The sequence below is a fragment of the Bos taurus genome, chromosome 16, assembly GCF_002263795.3.
Source record: "Bos taurus isolate L1 Dominette 01449 registration number 42190680 breed Hereford chromosome 16, ARS-UCD2.0, whole genome shotgun sequence".
Taxonomy (NCBI): domain Eukaryota; kingdom Metazoa; phylum Chordata; class Mammalia; order Artiodactyla; family Bovidae; genus Bos; species Bos taurus.
Window position 1 is genome coordinate 62,781,863 of NC_037343.1, and position 19,261 is coordinate 62,801,123.

Sequence of the window (19,261 nt, forward strand, 5' to 3'; positions counted from 1 at the left end):
AGAGTAGGATGGGATTGGGAGGGATTTCAAAGCCCTGTGTGTGCAAAATGTAGTTCAAGTGGACTAATTAGGGAGATTTGGGATTGATATCATGTGGAGAGAGAGTCAAGTTTAATTGAGAGATCCAAGTATTAGATAGGACTTTCAAAATGTTCCAAAACTGAACAGTTTCAAGATGCTTAATGAGAAATCCTACCAAGAGTTGATTTTTTTTTTTTTTTTTGGTGAGTTGGGGAGTTGACTGAGCCACGTGATGTGATCCTCCCTCAACCCCTACCATTCAGAGGCCTGGCATCACACTTGTGGTATTAGAATCCAGAATGTAGATTTCCATGCGCGTTTTAGTTCACGATGTGTCAGCATTACAGAGAGAACAAGGGATCCCTTTTCAAATCTAGATTTATTCCTTGTTTTTCCAGAGCCTTCCCAGGGCCTGGCCTGGTCTAACTGTGTACGTTGGACCATGATGTGATGGAAGAAAGGAAGCCAGAGCCCAGGGTCAGGAGCTGAGCGGGACGTGGATAACACTCATCTCTCCCAAGCAACTTGTCAAGGTCTTTACCAGAATCCCTGGACTAAAATGATGGATGTACCTTGCCTCTGTCTTTTGAGAATTTGCCTAATTTAGAGTAGAAAGGCTTAGAACCTACATCACCACACACCATAACACTAGTGATTATTTGTGTGATCTTAGAAAAATATTTGACCTTTCTGGACTGTTATCCATTGGGTGAGGATGTTAGACCATTCAAATGCAGGATGTTGTGTCAGAGTGACATGGTGCCCCACACAGTATACACGGGAAAATGAGTTAATCTACAATCACATCAAATCGGGAGTGAAGCAACGCATGTTTATCTGTATTGCACTGTGCTTGTTGCATAACCCTAAGTGTGAAGCTGCAGAATGGAGGCCTTCACCTGGCAGATGGTTTTGATGAAGTATAATACTAAAGAACCATTTTTCTTTCTTTCAGACCAATGATGCCTTAGGAGCCACCTGGAATTGGCTGTACTTCATCCCCCTCATCATCATTGGATCCTTCTTTGTTCTCAACCTTGTCCTGGGAGTGCTTTCCGGGTAAGCCAGATGTTTCTCTCTTCTCTTCTTTCTGACTATAAACCTAATGCTCTGGACTTCTGACAAATTCGTTCGTGCAGCTCTCATTTACTGAGCAGCCGCTTTGGGCCAAAAGCTGCCCTAGATGCTGGGAGTACAGCATTTTAATCATCTTTAGTATTCTTAGGAATTAAAAATCTTAAATTGGTACAACATTGAATATGATATGTAGTGAGAGTCCATTTATCCATCCTTTCATTCCATCATTCAAGAGAGACCATTTATGTCCAATGCTGTGCTGGTTGTTAGGCATATAATGTTTAATAAGATGCAGGCTTTATCCTCAAAAGGTTCTTACTCTATCTTGTATTGGGCATCAAATTTCATATTTGTGGCTTGAATTACTGTACATCAGTTAACAAACATTCAGTGTTCAATGCCATGATAAGCGTTACAAGGAGCGCATAAAGTTTAAGGCATGGTTTTTGGCCTTAAAAATCTTATGTTTTGCTGAAAAGACAACACCAACACTTGAAACAGTTAGGGAGCAGGAGTTTTTTTACTGGCTAATATAAGATATAGTTCATTTGTCTGGGGAAGAGACAAACCTATATAGTCTGAAGTTATCAGGAATGGTTTCATAAAGGGTTGGGATTTTGCTTGGGATGCAAAATATGTAATAGAATAAGATAGAATACATGGGAATGAATATTCCAGAAAGGGAAGCACCATCCCATAAGCCAACATGAAGAAATGGGATTTGTTATGGAGAGTGAGAAGACTATGATGTGACCTAATTTAACCTGAGTGGAAATTTCACTTTGGGAATTGAAAGGAGAAAATAGAAGGGCAAAAGCAAGGTCGAAGAGGGTCTTCTATTTTCTGAGCAAAACTGAACATGATTTCTTGTCTGAATGGCAAATGTTCTTGAAATGGAAATTTATATAAAGTGGTGCTTCTGTTTAAGCATGGTGGATTGAACCAAGTTGGTCATCTCTTATACATCCACAAACACAGGAAATAAATTTTGAGAAGGACACGGTGACAGAGAGATTAGGAGAGGGTATGAAAACAAATGAGAGTTGCCAACAAAATGTTTGAAGATGGAGAGTAAATGATAACTAATCTAGTGGCATGAAAGCTGAGGCTCTGTTAACTACAATGAGGAATGCCGATAAAAAATGAGAGCCAAGAAAGGGTCAGGAATTGAAGCATCATGTAAAGCTGGATTATCAGATCAGATCAGTTCAGTCGCTCAGTCGTGTCCGACTCTTTGCGACCCCATGAATCGCAGCACGCCAGGCCTCCCTGTCCATGACCAACTCCCGGAGTTCACTGAGACTCACGTCCATCGCGTCAGTGATGCCATCCAGCCATCTCATCCTCTGTCGTCCCCTTCTCCTCCTGCCCCCAATCCCTCCCAGCATCAGAGTCTTTTCCAATGAGTCAACTCTTCGCATGAGGTGGCCAAAGTACTGGAGTTTCAGCTTTAGCATTGTTCCTTCCAAAGAAATCCCAGGGCTGATCTCCTTCAGAATGGACTTACGGGGGATACTAAAACAAGATTTTTCATAAATCCTTGTAAGGAACATTAAGATATGTACTCCCCTCAAACAAACAATGCTCACAGGTGCCTGCCCCAACAAACCCCACACCGCCCTGGTTAGAAGATTTCCTCTCTGTCAAAGCTGAATCAGAAAAGCTTGGATTTGTGGACACACAGAAAATGACCGACTTGGTTCAATCCACCATGTTTAAACAGAGTTTAATATTAGAATGGGGTTGATCAAGAGAAAACAGTGAAACAGGAGTATTATATGAAAGTCCACAAACTGGATGTCATGTTTCCAGCCCAATTCTACTGCTTCGCTCTCAGAACTGTAGCAGTCTAGGGAAGGAGGGGGAGAGGGTTTCACAGCAGTCCTCTGTGGAAAACCATCCATCTGAAGAGAAAAGACCTCTGTATCCTGATATTTGATGGTGACCAGAAAAATGGTCTGACCCATCACTTTTGGTGAGGTCCACTTATTAGTTTCCTTTGGCCACCCCAACAAATTATCACAAACCAGGTGGTTTAAAAGAGTGAGAGAAATTGTCTCAAAATTTTGGAGGTTAGAGGGCCAAAATCTGGCAGGGTGATGCTACCTCCAAGGGATCTTGGGGAGAATTTCTTTCCTTCTTCCAGCCTCTGTTGGCCCCAGGCATTCCTAGCCTTGTGACTATATCACTCCAGTCTCTGCCTCTGTGGCTGCATTGCCTCCTATTCTGTCTAAAATCTCCTTCTGTCTGTCTCTTATGAGGACACTTGTTGTTGGATTTAGTGTCATCTGGATGATTCAGGATGACCTCTTCATCTCCAGATCCTTAATTACATTACCTTTTTCCAAATAAGGGAGCATTCACAGATTCTAGGAATTAGAATGTGGACACATCTTTGGGAGAGGCAAGGACCAGTCAAACCACTACACTCCCCCATTCTATAAGGCCCAACCATTCATAGGAGCTTCCAACAAGCCTTTTGTATCTTGATCTTAAATTAGGGGTCATCAGCATTCAAAGAAAAGGTCCAACACAAAGACAAATCAAAATAATAAATAGGTAGAAGGAACTTGAGGGAATATGAATAATGAAGGGAGCAGAAGGTAATTTTTTAAAAGCATAATTGACATCAGCAGAGATAGAAGAGATTATCTACAAGATAGTTGATTGCTATGAAAAAGAACACTGAGCAGTTAAGAGCATTTGGAAATTAAAATAATTAATGTAAAACTTATATTAATGTACAATGAATTAATGTAAAAGTATAAAAATGTAATAAACAGTAAATGATAGGACTATAAAGTTGAAATCACACAGAAAGTAGAACAAAAATAAGAAAATCAAAGATTTGTTTCAACATTGAACTAATAAAAATTCCATAAAGAAAATAGGGAAATGGATAGAAAAAATTTCCTATCTAAAAAAAAATACTAAAAATGTTCTTAGAACTAGTAAACTCACATTGCCAAATTTAAAACATCTGATGATACATGTGCAAAGATATTCTTTCTATCATTAGGTTTTTATAGTGCAGACTTAGCGGAAATCTGGGTATCCATAACTAAGAGAGCAGTTAGCTGTCTCTTGGATGCAGACCATGACATATTATGTGGCAGTTAGGAGCAACAAAGACCATGTACACAATGAAAGCAGAGTTTAGTGAAAACAAGATGGAAACAGTATAGTATCATCCACATAAATAAAAAATGTGCACAGTTTGTAAAAATTCATTAAAAAGTATACACTGAATATAATGTAACAGTTATTTATATGGCAAGGAAATAGGAGGTGGGCACGGAGATAACTGAGAACAGATGAATTAATAAGAAAAATGCCCACTGATAACTCAACACAATGAAAGAGAAAAGACCACACCAAGATAAATCATGACATTTCAGAGCATCTGAGTAAGATAATATTCTGTAAGCTTCTGGTGATTATTAAGGGGATGAATTTTATTTATACAGAATCTTGGAGTTAGGATGGCTTTGGATTTCTTGATGATATTGAAAGTTAGGAACCAATAGAAAACCTCCTAAAACTTTCTGAAGGAAAAAAATTTCCAAGATAGAATTCCATACCTAGCAAAAATAGCAATTATTTGTGAGGATGAAATTGCAATATTTTGAGACACTCTTTCTGAAGAAGGTACTGGAGAATGTGAGTCGCTAAAAATAAGGAATTCATTGAAGAGGGAAAAGGACATGTGACTTATGGAAACAAGAGATTCATTGGAGAGGAAGAAAGTTTTCCAGGATAATGATGAAGGGAAGTCTAGGATGCTAACTGTCTGAAAGTCTAGGGAACACCAAGTTCAGACTTGAGTAGGATGACAGAAGGCTGTAAAAATGATATCTTTAAGAAAAAATGGAATTAATAATTCCCAATATGTATTAGTATAGTTAGAAGAGTTTAATGTTTTTTCCAAAACTATATATATGTGAATATATAGATATTTGTATGTATTTTCACACACATACATCAATCTAAGCAAAGAATTCCACAGAATACAGAAGTGTTATCACCAAAGGAATATAAGCAAAGTAGGTACTCCATACAGCTCAACTGTCAGTCGGATGTGGATTGTTCACACTGGATTTTGAGATAACCCCTATGGTGCTATGGTTGCCTTGAGAGCATAGGAGAGAATAAGTAGGGGGAGGAGAAGGGAATGTCAGAGACTAAAATCTTAGGTTCCACAGTGGGAAAGTCCTTAAGCAATACCTAAAACTGAAAGATAAAGAAACAGCAGTTGTATAATATTTAGAAAATTGGAAATGAGTACTAGAAGAAGCAGGTAAAAGAATTACAAGTGGTTGCCTATGGGGCGTCAGATTCAGGGGTGAGAAAGGGTGAGGCTGTGGGCTGCTGGTTTTTCACTATAAGCTTTAAAAAATATTTGACCTTAAAGCACAACATGCATCACTTTGAAAAAAAATAGAAATTAAATTTTATAATGATTGCACACCCACAAAAAGTATAGGACAAAAGGTGTGTATAAGACATTGACCTGAGAAAGAGACCAATCTCTCTTCCCCAGGAAGAGGGTTGGCCTGGGGAGAGACCAGATACAGGAAGATTAAGAGAAAACTCTGATGTATTAGTCAACTTTGTAGTACTAAGAGCCTTGGGTGACTTGTGAAATGGTTATGAAGGAAAAACAGCAGACAGTATGAAGAAGTTCTTAATAGTGTGTGTCTGGAGTGGAGAGTCACAGATGTAATAGGATTTCTTAAGTATGTGCTCATTCAGTGAGCATTCATTGACAGCCTTTATGCTCAATAGGTAATTATTTCCACATATCCTGTAGCTGCAACTCAACTACTCTATTTCAATGGCTGCCCAGGATGGGTCTGACCACAGACTTCTTTCTTCTTGTATTTCTACTGAGGGGATAATCTCCCATTTGTATAATCTTATCTGCTACATTTTGTTCTTACTTATTTCCTAAGTGTGTCCATGTTTTAGTTGGAAAGATTCAAGTCAGATTCTCACTTTTGAATAACAAGTCAGTGATGTTCCAGATAAAGTTCCACTTTGGGTTGGGAATGTGTCTTAACAGAGCTGGAAAGGGAAAGAACACTGGCACAGAAAGACAATCCTGTGTCTGACTGTGTCCGCTCTGATGCACAGGCTCTAGTTTGGAATTGCATCTTTGAATTCTACATATGTATCCTGGTTGGAAGGTGCCGCGGTCCAGCCCCGGTGGATTCAGAGGATTCGAAGGGGAGACGGCTTTGGCGATCAGGAGACAATAGCTTGATTAAGTATTAATTAGAGATATAAAGAGTGATTAAATAGGGATAGCTCAGTGAGAAAATTCAGTGAGGAAAAGAGGCTGAATAACTTGGTTTACGTGGAAAGCCAATAAAATTCCAAGACAAGGAATTTGCGTCACCTACGTAGGCTGCAGGCGTCCTCCTGTTCTCCCGAAGGAGAGGAGACACTAAGGCCTCCCCAGTCAGATCTTAGAAGCCCAGGCAAAATTAGTAGGCTTGACGAGCCTCCACGCTCCAGATGGGAATTCAGCCAGAAGGTGAGAGAAAGAACAACATGGGGAGACCAAGCTTCGGTGAACAAGGCCTGCAATTTATTTTCCAAAGTAGTTTTTATACCTTAAGTTGTGCATAGAGGATAATGGGGGAAGGGGTGGAGTCATGCAAGGACAGCAGTCCTTGATCCCTATTGAAGCCAGGCTTTCAAACTTATCATATGCAAAAGTTTAGGTGATTAACATCATCTTCTGGCCAGGAGGCCTGTTAACATTTTATGACCCTTTCTTCAGAAAACTTATTTTTCTCTAAAGGTGATTATTCTAAAGTCAGGTGCCACCCTCCAAAAGCATTAGATAAAGTTGCATTCCTATAGGGCAAAGGTGTGGTGGGCTATAACAAGAAAACAATTAACTCAAGGGTCCAAGGTTACAGACATTAAAGCTATTACTTACATTCCTATATACCAATTATATTAATCAATACATTCCCAGGGACACAGTAGGTAAGGGATATGGAAACTTAGCAGCAAACATTGGCCCAACAACTGAAAAACCCTTCACCAATACAATTTCTAATCAATCTTTTAACTTCTCAAAGGAATCTGTATTTAGACAGTTTTAGAACATCTCAGGAGAAGGAAATGGCAACCCACTCCAGTACTCTTGCCTGGAGAATCCCAGGGACGGGGAAGTCTGGTGGGCTGCCGTCTATGGGGTCTCACAGAGTCGGACACGACTGAAGCGGCTTAGCAGCAGCAGCAGCAGAACATCTCATGCCTCTCACGGTTGGGAGGCTCTGAACAAACACATGTGGCCAGAAGAACCTGTTCAGGCAGGCTAGAGAACTCCCAAAGGAGTTTGTGATCTAAAACACTCTTGTCACGCCAAGGAACTTTATTAACTGGAGCTGTAAGTTAACTCTTTTTCAGAGAGAGAGATGGTGGTGGGGGACAGCCCCCCATAAAGTCAGAGGTGTAGGTGAGAGCACAAAGCAGTAAAGTAGGCAGACTCTGGTTTTGGGGGTAGATGCTCGGGAATTTCCAGGGGGACTCCTGAGGCTTGATCCCACCTTTGCGTATGCCGAGCCTCCTTCCTCATGACCTTTGCCACAGGCGGAGTTCTTCACGCTGGCTCCTGGCACGAAAGCATGGTAGGTTGGGAGAAGCGCAAGCTTTGGCATCTGACAGTCATGTTGTTTAGTTACTAAGTTGTGTCCGACTCTGCAACCCCATGGACTGCAGCACGCCAGGCTTCTCTGTCCTTCACCATCTCCCAGAGGTTGCTCAAACTCATGTCCATTGAGTCGATGATGCTACCCAACCATCTCATCCTCTGTTGTCACCTTCTCCTCCTGCCCTCAATCTTTCCCAGCATCAAGGTCTTTTCCAGTGAGTTAGCTCTTTGCATCAGGTGGCTGAAGTATTGGAGCTTCAGCCTCAGTCCTTGCAATGAATATTCAGTGTTGATTTCCTTTAGGGTTGACTGGTTTGGTCTCCCTTGCTGTCCACGGGTCTCTAAAGAGTCGTCTCCACCACTGCAGTTTGAAAGCACTGGTTCTTTGGTGCTCAGCTTTCTTTATGGTCCAACTCACACATCCATACACGGCTACTGGAAAAATCATAGCTTTGACTCTGTGGACCTTTGTTGGCAAAGTGATGTCTCTGCTTTTAAATATGTGGTCTAGGTTTGTCATGGTTTTTTCTTCCATGGGTGAAATCCTAACCCTGCTGCTTATTAGTGTTGTGCATTTGGACATGTTACTCTGGGCCTGCTTCCTCCCCTGTGAAATGGGATAGCAATATCGCTCTCCCAGGCTGAGGCCTAGGTGTGGCATGGAGTAGCCGTCAGCTCTTACCCTCTCTGATAATATTGATGCTCATTTTCTCTCACTGTTAGCTGCAGGTGGCTATCATCCAAGTAGCAGCCTATGATACTGGGCTTGAACCCACTGTGAGACTATGAGCTCCTCTCAGACCAGAAGGCGGCCTCCTCAGGTTGGGAGATGAAACAGAAGTAGCATGGGACGTACCTCCTTAGCACTTCTGGAGAAGGTTAGGAAGTGACAGCAGCAGCTGGGAACAGCTGGTGTGAAGAAATGCTGACATTTAAAAGAGTGTTAACAATAGGGGCCTTATGGGCTGGAGCTGGAATAGCTCTGTCCTGGTTTCTTTTTCTCCTTCTGATGCTCAACACCTATGTGGTTTCACTGGTGTGTCTACAGACAGTTCAGCAGCAGCTAGTTCCATGTACAGGGTGGTGGGGGTGTGGGCTCTGTCTCTTGCTTTGTCTGGTTCTCACATGCCCTTGAATGGGGATGTAGGTGTTCTGCTTGGAGTAAGGGGTTGGTTGGGAGTTACATGTATAAACCAGGGAGAAGCTCTGAAGGTTTTGTCTCTGGGGCATATGTTCCCCATGACCTGCAGGCAGTGTAATGTTATGCCCCAAGGCTTCCTAAAGCAGAAAAAGAGCTGTGGAAGGAGGAGCCCCTGTCAGGCAAATGATAAGAGTCTGGTAAGGGAGGGCAGGTAGCCCACACGAGTGCTCATGGCCCACCAGGTGTGAAAGTGACTGTGGCACCCATCCTAGAGGCACGGGCCTAGGTGGGTAGAGGGCTCAGAGGTATGTTTGAGAGTCTCAGTGTATTTAAACAGGAACTGTGGATAGAAGGACAAGATGGATACTTGTCACATTTTTACTTGTCTCAGAGGAAATGGGATTTGATGAAAACTATTAGCTTAGGCTTGAAGAGAAGCAGAGCTTCCTGTCTCCATGGAAACGAACCAGGGCTGCAGAAGCATGTCCTGAGGTGCAGTCAGGGGTGACAGGGCAGAAGGCTCATGCAAACAGAAAGTGACCCTTATCCCATCACCTCTACCCTCTGCTCCCAGGGTTTCTGGAGAGAGGGAGAGAGTCTTGGGGGAGCCATTGTGCTGTCTCCAAACCAGGGCAGGGATAGCCAAGCCAGGAACTGCTGACACATGCATATACAGGGAGCGTGTGTATAAAGTATGGCATAGTTTTCAGAGCACCTTTGCTTCCGTGCTCTTATTTGTTCCTTGTAACAGCTATGTGCAGTAGATAGATACTTTTTATTTATTTATTTACAGATGGAAAGAAGAGGGTTTAGAGGTTCTGAGCCCCAACTAGTTACTGGCAGAGGTATGGTCAGAGGTTGTAATTTCCCACCTGTGGTTAGAGACTTGTTCTGATACACCTACGCCACGTGGCCCATATCCAGGAATATGGGCTCCCAACATGGCACAACTAGAGAAAGCCAGCCAGTGGTTAATACAGAATAGCATCCAGACCATACAGATGTTGTTGCCAGTTTTAAGCTGTCCATACATTGATGCACATACTTATTCACACACATTGGTCTTCATATACGCAATGTGACCTGGAACATAGAAAGTCCCTTGGACTGCAAGGAGATCCAACCAGTCCATCCTAAAGGAAATCAGTCCTGAATATTCACTGGAAGAACTGGTTCTGAAGATAAAACTCCAATACTTTGGCCACCTGATGCAAAGAACTGACTCACTGAAAAAGACTCTGATGCTGGGAAGGATTGAAGGCAGGAGGAGAAGGGAACAACAGAGGATGAGATGGTTGGATGACATCACCGGCGCGATGGACATGAGTTTGAGTAGGCTCCAGTAGTTGGTGATGGTCAGGGAAGCTTGGCGTGCTGCAGTCCGTGGGGTCACAAAGAGTTGGACATGGCTAAGTGACTGAACTGACTGACATACAAGATAGAAGATGCTAAGACCTGCTGTCCAGGTTCTTTTACCCTCAGGTCTGGTAGGAAGTGGTGGACTCTCTGTATATGAGGAGGGATTCCTCTGGTTGTATCTCTTGAGTGAGTGGAGTGGCTCTTGTTACTGGTGAGATAACTGTCACCAGTTAACTGGTGAAGTTTGTCTTGCCACTAACTCATTTGCTGGATAGCTTTGATAAGTTCAGGGCAATTCAACAAAAGCTGATTGTATGGCTACTGTGCTTAAGACAGTGTACTAGACACTGAGGTTGAAGTGAAGTCACTCAGTCGTGTCCAGCTCTTTGCAACCCCATGGACTGTAGCCTACAAGGCTCCTCAGTTCATGCGATTTTCCAGGCAAGAATACTGGAGTGGGTTGCCATTTCCTTCTCCAGAAGGAAATCTCAGACACTGAGATTACAAAGATGAATAAAATAAAAAGATTGTAGATTAGTTAAGGAAATCATTCAAAATTACATGTAATGGTGTCTAAATTCAATAGATCCAGAATTCTGGCCCTATCAAAAGTTTGATTCATGTGTTGTATATTTCGGGCACCTACTATCTTGCAAGGCATTGTTGAGTGTACAAAGGTGAATAGGACCTATCCACAAGGAAAAGGCTAAAGAATGTATCTTCAGTATTAAACCTTGGATCTCCTGAGCGACCTGCCATTTCTTCCCTCTGTATGTTAGGAGTTGGCACCTAAGTATTTCTCAGGCCTGACTTGAGGTAGGAATAGCTGGTGGTCTTAGGAAGGAAGTTATTCTTGTCCAGCTCAGTGGTTCAGATGAATACGCAACTGCTCATCTTGGAGTTGGTGGGTATTATTTTGGCCTGTGTGTCGTGTTCCAGAGGCAAGCTGACATCAGAGGAGACTGGCTAAGATGCACCTGTGCAGGAACCACAGGGTAATTCTCCTTCCAGGATTCTGACCCTGGAATCCCTGGGAGAAACTCAGCAAGCAGTTCCTGGGTGCTTGCTCCACGTCTCTTGCTGCTCGGGGCTGGGAATGAGATCAAACAGGGACAGGGAGCTGCTGTCCTCAAGGAGCTTGTAGTCTATGTAGAGAGATAGCATAGGTGAATATTTATATTCGATGGGGGCAAGGATCGGGCAGGGCCACTTGAAGAACCTGAGACTGACACACTCTTTGAAGAATGAGTAATGGCCAGCCAGAAGAAGGGAGAAGAGCTTTCCATCAGGTTGGCTGTCAGGAACGTGTAAAAGGCTGTTCTGAGACTCTCTAGTGAAATACATTGAGGGGGATGTAGAGGAGGTGAAACTAGAGGTGAGAGGCTCATCGTGAGGGGCTCCTCCTATGGGCTAAGCTAAACCTGAGTTCTGACCTGACCCCTGGAGCTCATGATGCAGGGTTGGTTCTCAAGCTTTAGGCAAGGAAGACAACTAGTTTGCATTTGAAGGTGATTGCCCTGGAGGAGTGAGATTGGAGACAGAGAGGCATCTTTGGAGTGACAGTTGAAGAAAGAAGCAGTGAAACAGTGAGGCAGCAGAGAGTGCAGTGGAGTAGTGATGGAGAAGGTGGACCAGATCCAGGAGATGTTGGTGGGATGGGATCTGCATGACTTGGTGACTGTATGAGTGTGTCTGAGTGTACTGGGGGTGGAAATAAGAGGGAAGTCTCTTGGACTGCTTCTAGTATCTTCCTTCTTCTTCTTTTTTTTTTTGGTTGTACTTGGGTCTTCGTTGCTGCGTGGGCTTTTCTCTAGTTGTGGTGAGCTGGGGCTACTCTAGTTGTGGTGCGTGGGCTTCTCATTGCAACGGCCTCTGTGATGGCCTCTCGTTGCAGGACACAGGGTCTAGGACAATCCAGTGCAATAGTTGTGGCACATGGGCTCTGTAGCTGCAGCTCCCAGGCTCTAGAGCACAGGCTTAATAGTTACGGTGCCTGGGTTTGATGTTCCTTGGCGTGTGGGATGTTCCCAGATCAGGAACTGAACCTGTGTTTCCTGCATTGGTAGGTGGATTCTTTACCACTGAGCCACCAGGAAAGCCCCTTGATTTCTTTCTTTTCTTTTTTTTAATTTTTTTGTTGAAGTATAGTTGATTGACAGTATCATGTAAGTTTCAGGTGTACAGCATAGCGATTCAGTTATGTATGTGGACAGACACATACACATAGACTTTTCCAGATTTTTTTTCCCTTACAAGTTATTGTATAATATTGACTCTCCCCCCTATACCTCTTCATCCTATGTTCTCCCTAGCCACCTAGTGGCTCAATTCAGAACAAAAGAGACTTGCAGACAGAAAATAAGGTGAAAATGGGAAAATAAGGGTTATGGAAGGGATAAATTAGGAGGCTGGAATTACCATATACACACTGTGTGTAAGTCGCTCAGTCGTGTCTGACTCTTTGTAACTACATGGATTGCAGCCCGCCAGGCTCCTCTGCCCATGAAATTCTCCAGACAAGAATACTGGAGTGGGTTGCCATTTCCTTCTCCAAATGTATACACACTACTATGTGTAACATAGATAACCAACAGGGACCTGGGGCTTCCCTCATAGCACAGTTGGTAAAGAATCCTCCTGCAATGCAGGCAGTCCTGGTTTGATTCCTGGGTTGGGAAGATCCCCTGGAGAAGGGAAAGGCTACCCACTCCAGTATTCTGGCCTGGAGAATTCCATGGACTGTATAGTCCACGGGGTTGCAAAGAGTCACACATGACTGAGCACCTTCCACTTTCAACAGGGACCTACTGGATAGTGCAGGAACTGTGTGTCCTGTGCTGAGTCGCACACTAGTGCTTTATACACAGTATAAAGTATACTGTGTATACTTTATATACAGTATAAAGTATGAGAGGTTGTGGAAAGAATCTGCATTTTCCCAAGATGCTGTTTTATGTGTCAATTGTCAGAGTCATATCTTTCAGTGTGATAAAAATTATTTGAGGCAGAAAGGACTATAAGTGTAGTTTATCCCTGCTGTTCATATTATAACTGGGAAAACCAGACCAGAGAGTGAAGCAGCTTCCTCAAGTCATACGCAGCTATTTAGGGATAGATGTTGACTAGAACCTAGTCTTCTGGCTCTCTATCCAGAGTACTTATCTCCTCTGCATGAGGGGGATAGCTTAGTAGTAACGTGCAGACTCTGTACGGTGTACATGGGTTTGAATCCCACGTCCATCACTTGTCATCTGCGTGACCTTAGGCAAGTAGCTGCACATATTTATACCCTCAGTTACCCAATTGCAAATGAGGACTTTAGAATCCACCATACTGGATTGTTGGGGAAACTAAACCTGATCATTCATGCTAAGTGTTTAGTACCTGGGAGATAGTAAATATTTAATCAGCGTTAGTTCTGAGTGGCAGAATTCTTCCCTCCAGATCTTGGGTTATACCTCAGTAGTTGGGGCTGGGAAAGAGTCATTTTTACTTACCTAGTTGCCCTATTGAGCATGAACTTGGATGTTTTCAGATGTCACTGGTAGGGCTGACCATCCACCGCAGCCTGTTCCCTGGAGGAAACAGTAACGGCAGACCACTGTGTTACACCCCTGTGCCTCCGCGCATGACCATCACCTTGAACGCTATACTTCTTGCAGTTTCTTAGCAACGCTCTCTCCTCCTGTGGTCAGGAATGAGCCCTGCCCTGTTAGCTTTTCTTGCTGAATTCCTGCTCCTCCCTCAGGGCCTATTTCAGCTTTGACTTCCTTCATGAGATCCTTCTAGATCCATGCCCCTACTCCCATGCTGCAGTTAGGACTAAAATCTTTCTTCCATATTCTCCTGTCACACTGTGCTCCCCTCCATTAGAACCTACCGCTCATTATGTGCTGTGCTTAGTCGCTCAGTCATGTCCAACTCTTTGCGACCCCATGGACTGTAGCCCGCCAGGCTCCTCTGTCCATGGGGATTCTCCAGGCAAGAATACTGGAGTGGGTTGCCATGTCCTCCTCCAGGGGATCTTCCCAACCCAGAGAATTGAACCTAGGTCTCTCGTGTTGCAGGTGGATTCTTTACCGACTGAACCACCAGGGAAGCATTACTCATAAGATTATGCAATTTTGTTATGTCATTTAATAATAATAATGCTAAAGAAAAGAGTTAACTTTTACTGAAAGTTCGTTATCTTCTTGGTATTCTGCTGAATACTTTATTCTGACTGATTTTATAACAGCCTCATGAATAAGTCACTATTGTTAGTCCCATGTTATAATAAATGAGGAAATGGAGGCTGAGAGAGTTTGAGAGTCTTGCCTAAGACTGCACGGTTGACAAGGGCCCGAGCCCTCCTGTCTCCTCCTCAGGGTGCACTGTCTTGCTTGTACTGGAGTGCTGAATGTCTCTGTCACCTGTTAGATTTTGTTCCTAGTGCTGGAGATGACTTTCCACATAGTTGGACCTCTCTTAACATCTCAGTGCCTTGTTCTTGTGCTCCGTACATAAATGCTGAATTGAAGGGAAACCCAGTAACGCCAGCCCCCTCTTAGGGGATTCCTTACCCCGTTGTGACCTTCTAGAGAATAATATGGCAGAGGACTGAGGAAGAGGCTGGTAGGATCTTAAAACCCTGGAGCATAATCAGTCGCACGGGAGATCCCGGCAGAAGCTCCAAAGAGCTGTTTACTTTGCAGAGGTGTTACAGACATGAAATTGTCGCATGTTGAACATTTTTTTCACACCTATTGATTTTTTTTCTTTTAGCTATTTTCTCATGTCCTTTGCCCATTTTCCTCTAGCCATATTTATTTTTTCAAATGAACGTAAAAGATCTATTTGTATAGAGAGGAAAATAATCCATTTATATCATATGTGGCAAATATTTAGGGAACAGTCACTTAAGGATAAAGCTGTCATCCTAGTGGGAATTGTGGGCAGCTAACTCTGTTGGAAACACAAAAGACTAAAGCAGTTGTTCTTTTTCTTTCTTTCTTTTTTTTTTTCCACTGTAGAGCACTTCATTTGGAAAGCATTTCATGTGTATTCATTTGTTTAGTTCTCACAGCAATCCTAGGGAGTGGGTTGTTATATTACAAATAAGGAACTTGGAGCTCAAAGGTGAACAGGCAACATGCTCTGTGTCATAAACCTAAGGGAGTGGTGTTCTGACCCTTAGTCCACTGTTCCTGGTTTCACACAGCACTGTTTCCCATATGGAGTTGGGTGCTTCCAGTGAAATCTTTGCTGCTCAGCTTCTATTCAGAGCATAGACATACAATTTATGTATACACTCTAACACAACAAAATGCTCATCTGAATTTAGTTATTAGGGCAGCAAATATTTACGGAGCGCTCACTCTGTGCCAAACACTGTTCTAGATGGAATTGAAAAATCCCTCCCCTCATAGAGCTTGTATTCCTGTGTTGCACATATAATCTTTATTTTCTCGAATATTACCCCCCATTTCAAGTTGTACTGTTAGGGAGAAGTGTGTGTGTGTGTGTGTTAGTGGCTCAGTCGTGTCCGACTCTTTGCAACCCCAAGAACTGTAGCATGCTAGGCTTCTGCATCCATGGGATTCTCTAGGCAAGATTACTAGAGTGGATTATCATTGCCTTTCTCCAGAGGATCTTACCGACTTGGGGATTGAACCCTGGTCTCTTGCATTGCAGGCAGATTCTTTACCGTTTGAACTACAAGGAAGAAGTACGATCGGTACTAATACCCTGAAATTGCCTTTGTCGATAAATTTGTGGATTGAGATTGTGACTGTGAAATGTAATGCTTTGGAAAGAAAAAGACTCCAGGTCTCTTTTATTGTTTAAAACTCAGTTTCATTTCAAAAATCAAGCTCTAATGTGCTCTATTATTTATCTGGACAAGCAGAGAATATACTAGAATCGATAGTTCTGGGGACCTGGGCCAAGGTGGGAGGGTCATTGTCTGAAGATGTGTGGTGGGGATAGAGTGGTGAAGTCATATCTTGTGGAAGCGAGTAATCATATCTAAAAAGGTCAGCTCTGAGAGGTAGGGTCAAAATGGTAAGAGAAAAGCAATAGAGAAATTGGTGAGGAGGACAGTCAAGATAAATCATCAAAGCAAGTTTTATATGGACTCATCCTTACAGAGAATTTTGAACAATTAGACTGGGAATTCATTACATACCTTTTTTGGTGATGAAGACTAGAGCTAAATGTAAAAAATGATTCCGCTCTCTGTTGAAAGATTTTTCATGCATGAAATTCTTGGTTGGCCAGATTCTTAGGTGACTGAAACAAAACTTACCTCCTCTGCCATAATCTAAATAACTTACTGTAGATTCACCCTGTAATACTCTGATGATGTTGTTCAATCACCAAGTTGTGTCCGACTCTTTGTGACCCCATAGACTGCAGTACACCAGGCTCCTCTGTCCTCCACTATCTCCCAGAATTTGCTCAAATTCAAGTCGATTGCATTGGTGATGCTATCTAACCATCTTATCCTCTGCCACCCCCTTCTCCTTTTGCCTTCAATCTTTCCCAGCATCAGGGTCTTTTCCAGTGAGTTGGCTCTTTGCATCAGGTGGCCAGGGTATTGGAACTTCAGCTTCAGCATCAGTCCTTCAGTAAATATTCAGGGTTGATTTCCTTTAGGATTGACTGGTTTGATCTCCTTGCAGTCCAAGGGACTCTCAAGAGTCTTCTCCAGCAGCACAATTTTAAAGCATCAATTCTTTGGTGCTTAGCCTTCTTTATGGTCCAACTCTCATATCTGTACATGACTACAAGCCATAGCCTTGACTATAGGGACCTTGCTCAGCAAAGTGATGTCTCAGCTTTTTAATACACTGTCTAGGTTTGTCATAGCATTCCTTCCAAGGAGCAAGCATCTACATCTGTTCATATACATGTATACACACACATTTGTGTACATACACACACACACAAATTTCCATAGTACATTATGCTTATATTCATGCTTAAACTCTGTATACATGTTATACTCCAGTCTCTGTCCCTCCATGAAGGGAGGGACTTAACCCAATAGGTGACTGTACCGTTCTCTGAATTTGCCTTATATGGTGTACGCTGTGTTGCACTCTTGCACACTATATTCAAGCCTCCTTAAAGATCGTTTCCATCCTAAAACCCCATTTTAGTTATCTGTTTTTCAGAGGAGGAACTAATTTGTGTTTAGTAAAATAATATAATACGAAATAATATTTAAGAAGTTGACTTTATTACCAGGCCAACCTAGATTTAATTTACCAATCTGCTGCTGCTAAGCCGCTTCAGTTGTGTCCGACTCTGTGCTACCCCATAGACGGCAGCCCACCAGGCTCCCCCGTCCCTGGGATTCTCTGGGCAAGAACACTGGAGTGGGTTGCCATTTCCTTCTCCAGTGCATGAAAGTGAAAAGTGAAAGTGAAGTTGCTCAGTCGTGTCCGATTCTTCGAGACCCCATGGACTGCAGCCCACCAGGATCCTCTGTCCATGGGATTTTCCAGGCAAGAGTACTGGAGTAGGGTGCCATCACCTTCTCCGACCAATCTGCTGCTGCTAAGTCGCTTCAGTCGTGTCCGACTCTGTGTGACCCCATAGACGGCAGCCCACAAGGCTCCCCCGTCCCTGGGATTCTCCAGGCAAGAACACTGGAGTGGGTTGCCATTTCCTTCTCCAGTGCATGAAACCGAAAAATGAAAGTGAAGTCGCTGAGTCTTGTCCGACTCTTAGTGACCCCATGGACTGCGGCCCACCAGGCTCCTCTGTCTATGGGATTTTCCAGGCAAGGGTGCTGGAGTGGGGTGCCATTGCCTTCTCCGACCAATCTGCTACTAAGGTTGAAAAGAGATATTTTCACTTGGGACATCCCTTACATATCTCAAATTTAGGATGTTCTAAACTAAATTCATTTCATTGGCTCCTTGCACTACCCCAACACTAAACACACGTGTTACTCTTCCATACTCTTCCTCTGTTATCTTTTATCACTTTGGTAATTCAAGGTAGTAACACTAGTTAACCACGGTCCGTCCTTTTCACCTATTCTCTGCATCTACTTACTCATCAAAACCTACTGATTCTACGTTTGAAGCTTTTCATGAGCTGTATCCTGAACTGTAGCGATTGCTTCTTTAAATGTTCTCCTTACTCTAATCCAGCCAGCTCTCCATGATCAAAACAACCTTTCCTAGCTAGACATCTAATTGTATGATTTATGTATAATTATTTATAATGGGTTTCTATTGCCTAAATAATAGAATAATTTATATGTTTATTTGTTCAGTTTTTCAACAAATAGGTATTGTGCTTCTCCTGTGCTAAAAAATGTTCTAGAAACTGCGAATGTAGCATAGAATTAAACAAACAGAAAGTCTTGCACTTGGGAAGTTTGAATTCCAACACGGGGAGATTCTGAGTTGTTTTTCTCATTTAGGTAAATGAGAATACAAACATTGTTCATGTAAGGGAATTCTTCAGATTGCAAAGATGTCTATTTTCCCTTGTTTCATCATTAACATGAATGTTAATAAATGCAAATAAGATTTTTACTGAATAGAAATTTATATGAAAACTTAAGTATATAAGAATATTCAGGACATTTCTTAAAACAGTGAGGAACAGGGAGTTTTCTCCAAGTAGTAAAATGTATTCTAAACTGAAGTAATTGAAATAGGGTGGCCTGATGTACGAATAGGAGGATCAAAACAGATTCAACTATGCATACATGAATTTACAGTATATGTTTCATTTCAAATTAGTGAAATGATTCCATGAATGGTGTTGATAACTGGCCAGTCACTTGGAAAGAAAAGGCTTAATTGGCTCCCTTTCTCATAATGTATAGCAAAATAAATTGCAGGTGGAGCAAGTATCTATGTTTTGAAAATTAAGCTATAAATATTCAAAAGGTTTGGACAGCTCAAAAATCTTTAAGGGGGAAAGCCTTTCTGAGTGTGATACAAAGCAGTAAGCCATTAAGGAAACAGTTGATAAGTTGAATTTGTAAAAAT

The 19,261-nt window shown here is 42.5% G+C and overlaps 1 protein-coding gene across 3 annotated transcripts in view; it reads left to right on the plus strand.

Annotated features, from left to right (window-relative positions):
• CACNA1E (calcium voltage-gated channel subunit alpha1 E) overlaps positions 1-19,261 on the plus strand; it is a 337,992-nt gene that overhangs the window by 170,259 nt on the left and 148,472 nt on the right. For all 3 annotated transcript variants that reach the window (XM_015475247.3, NM_001191123.3, XM_024976061.2), the window contains one exon: positions 977-1,080. In XM_015475247.3, the coding sequence (XP_015330733.1) occupies positions 977-1,080 (104 nt within the window). The remainder of the gene's footprint in view (positions 1-976; positions 1,081-19,261) is intronic.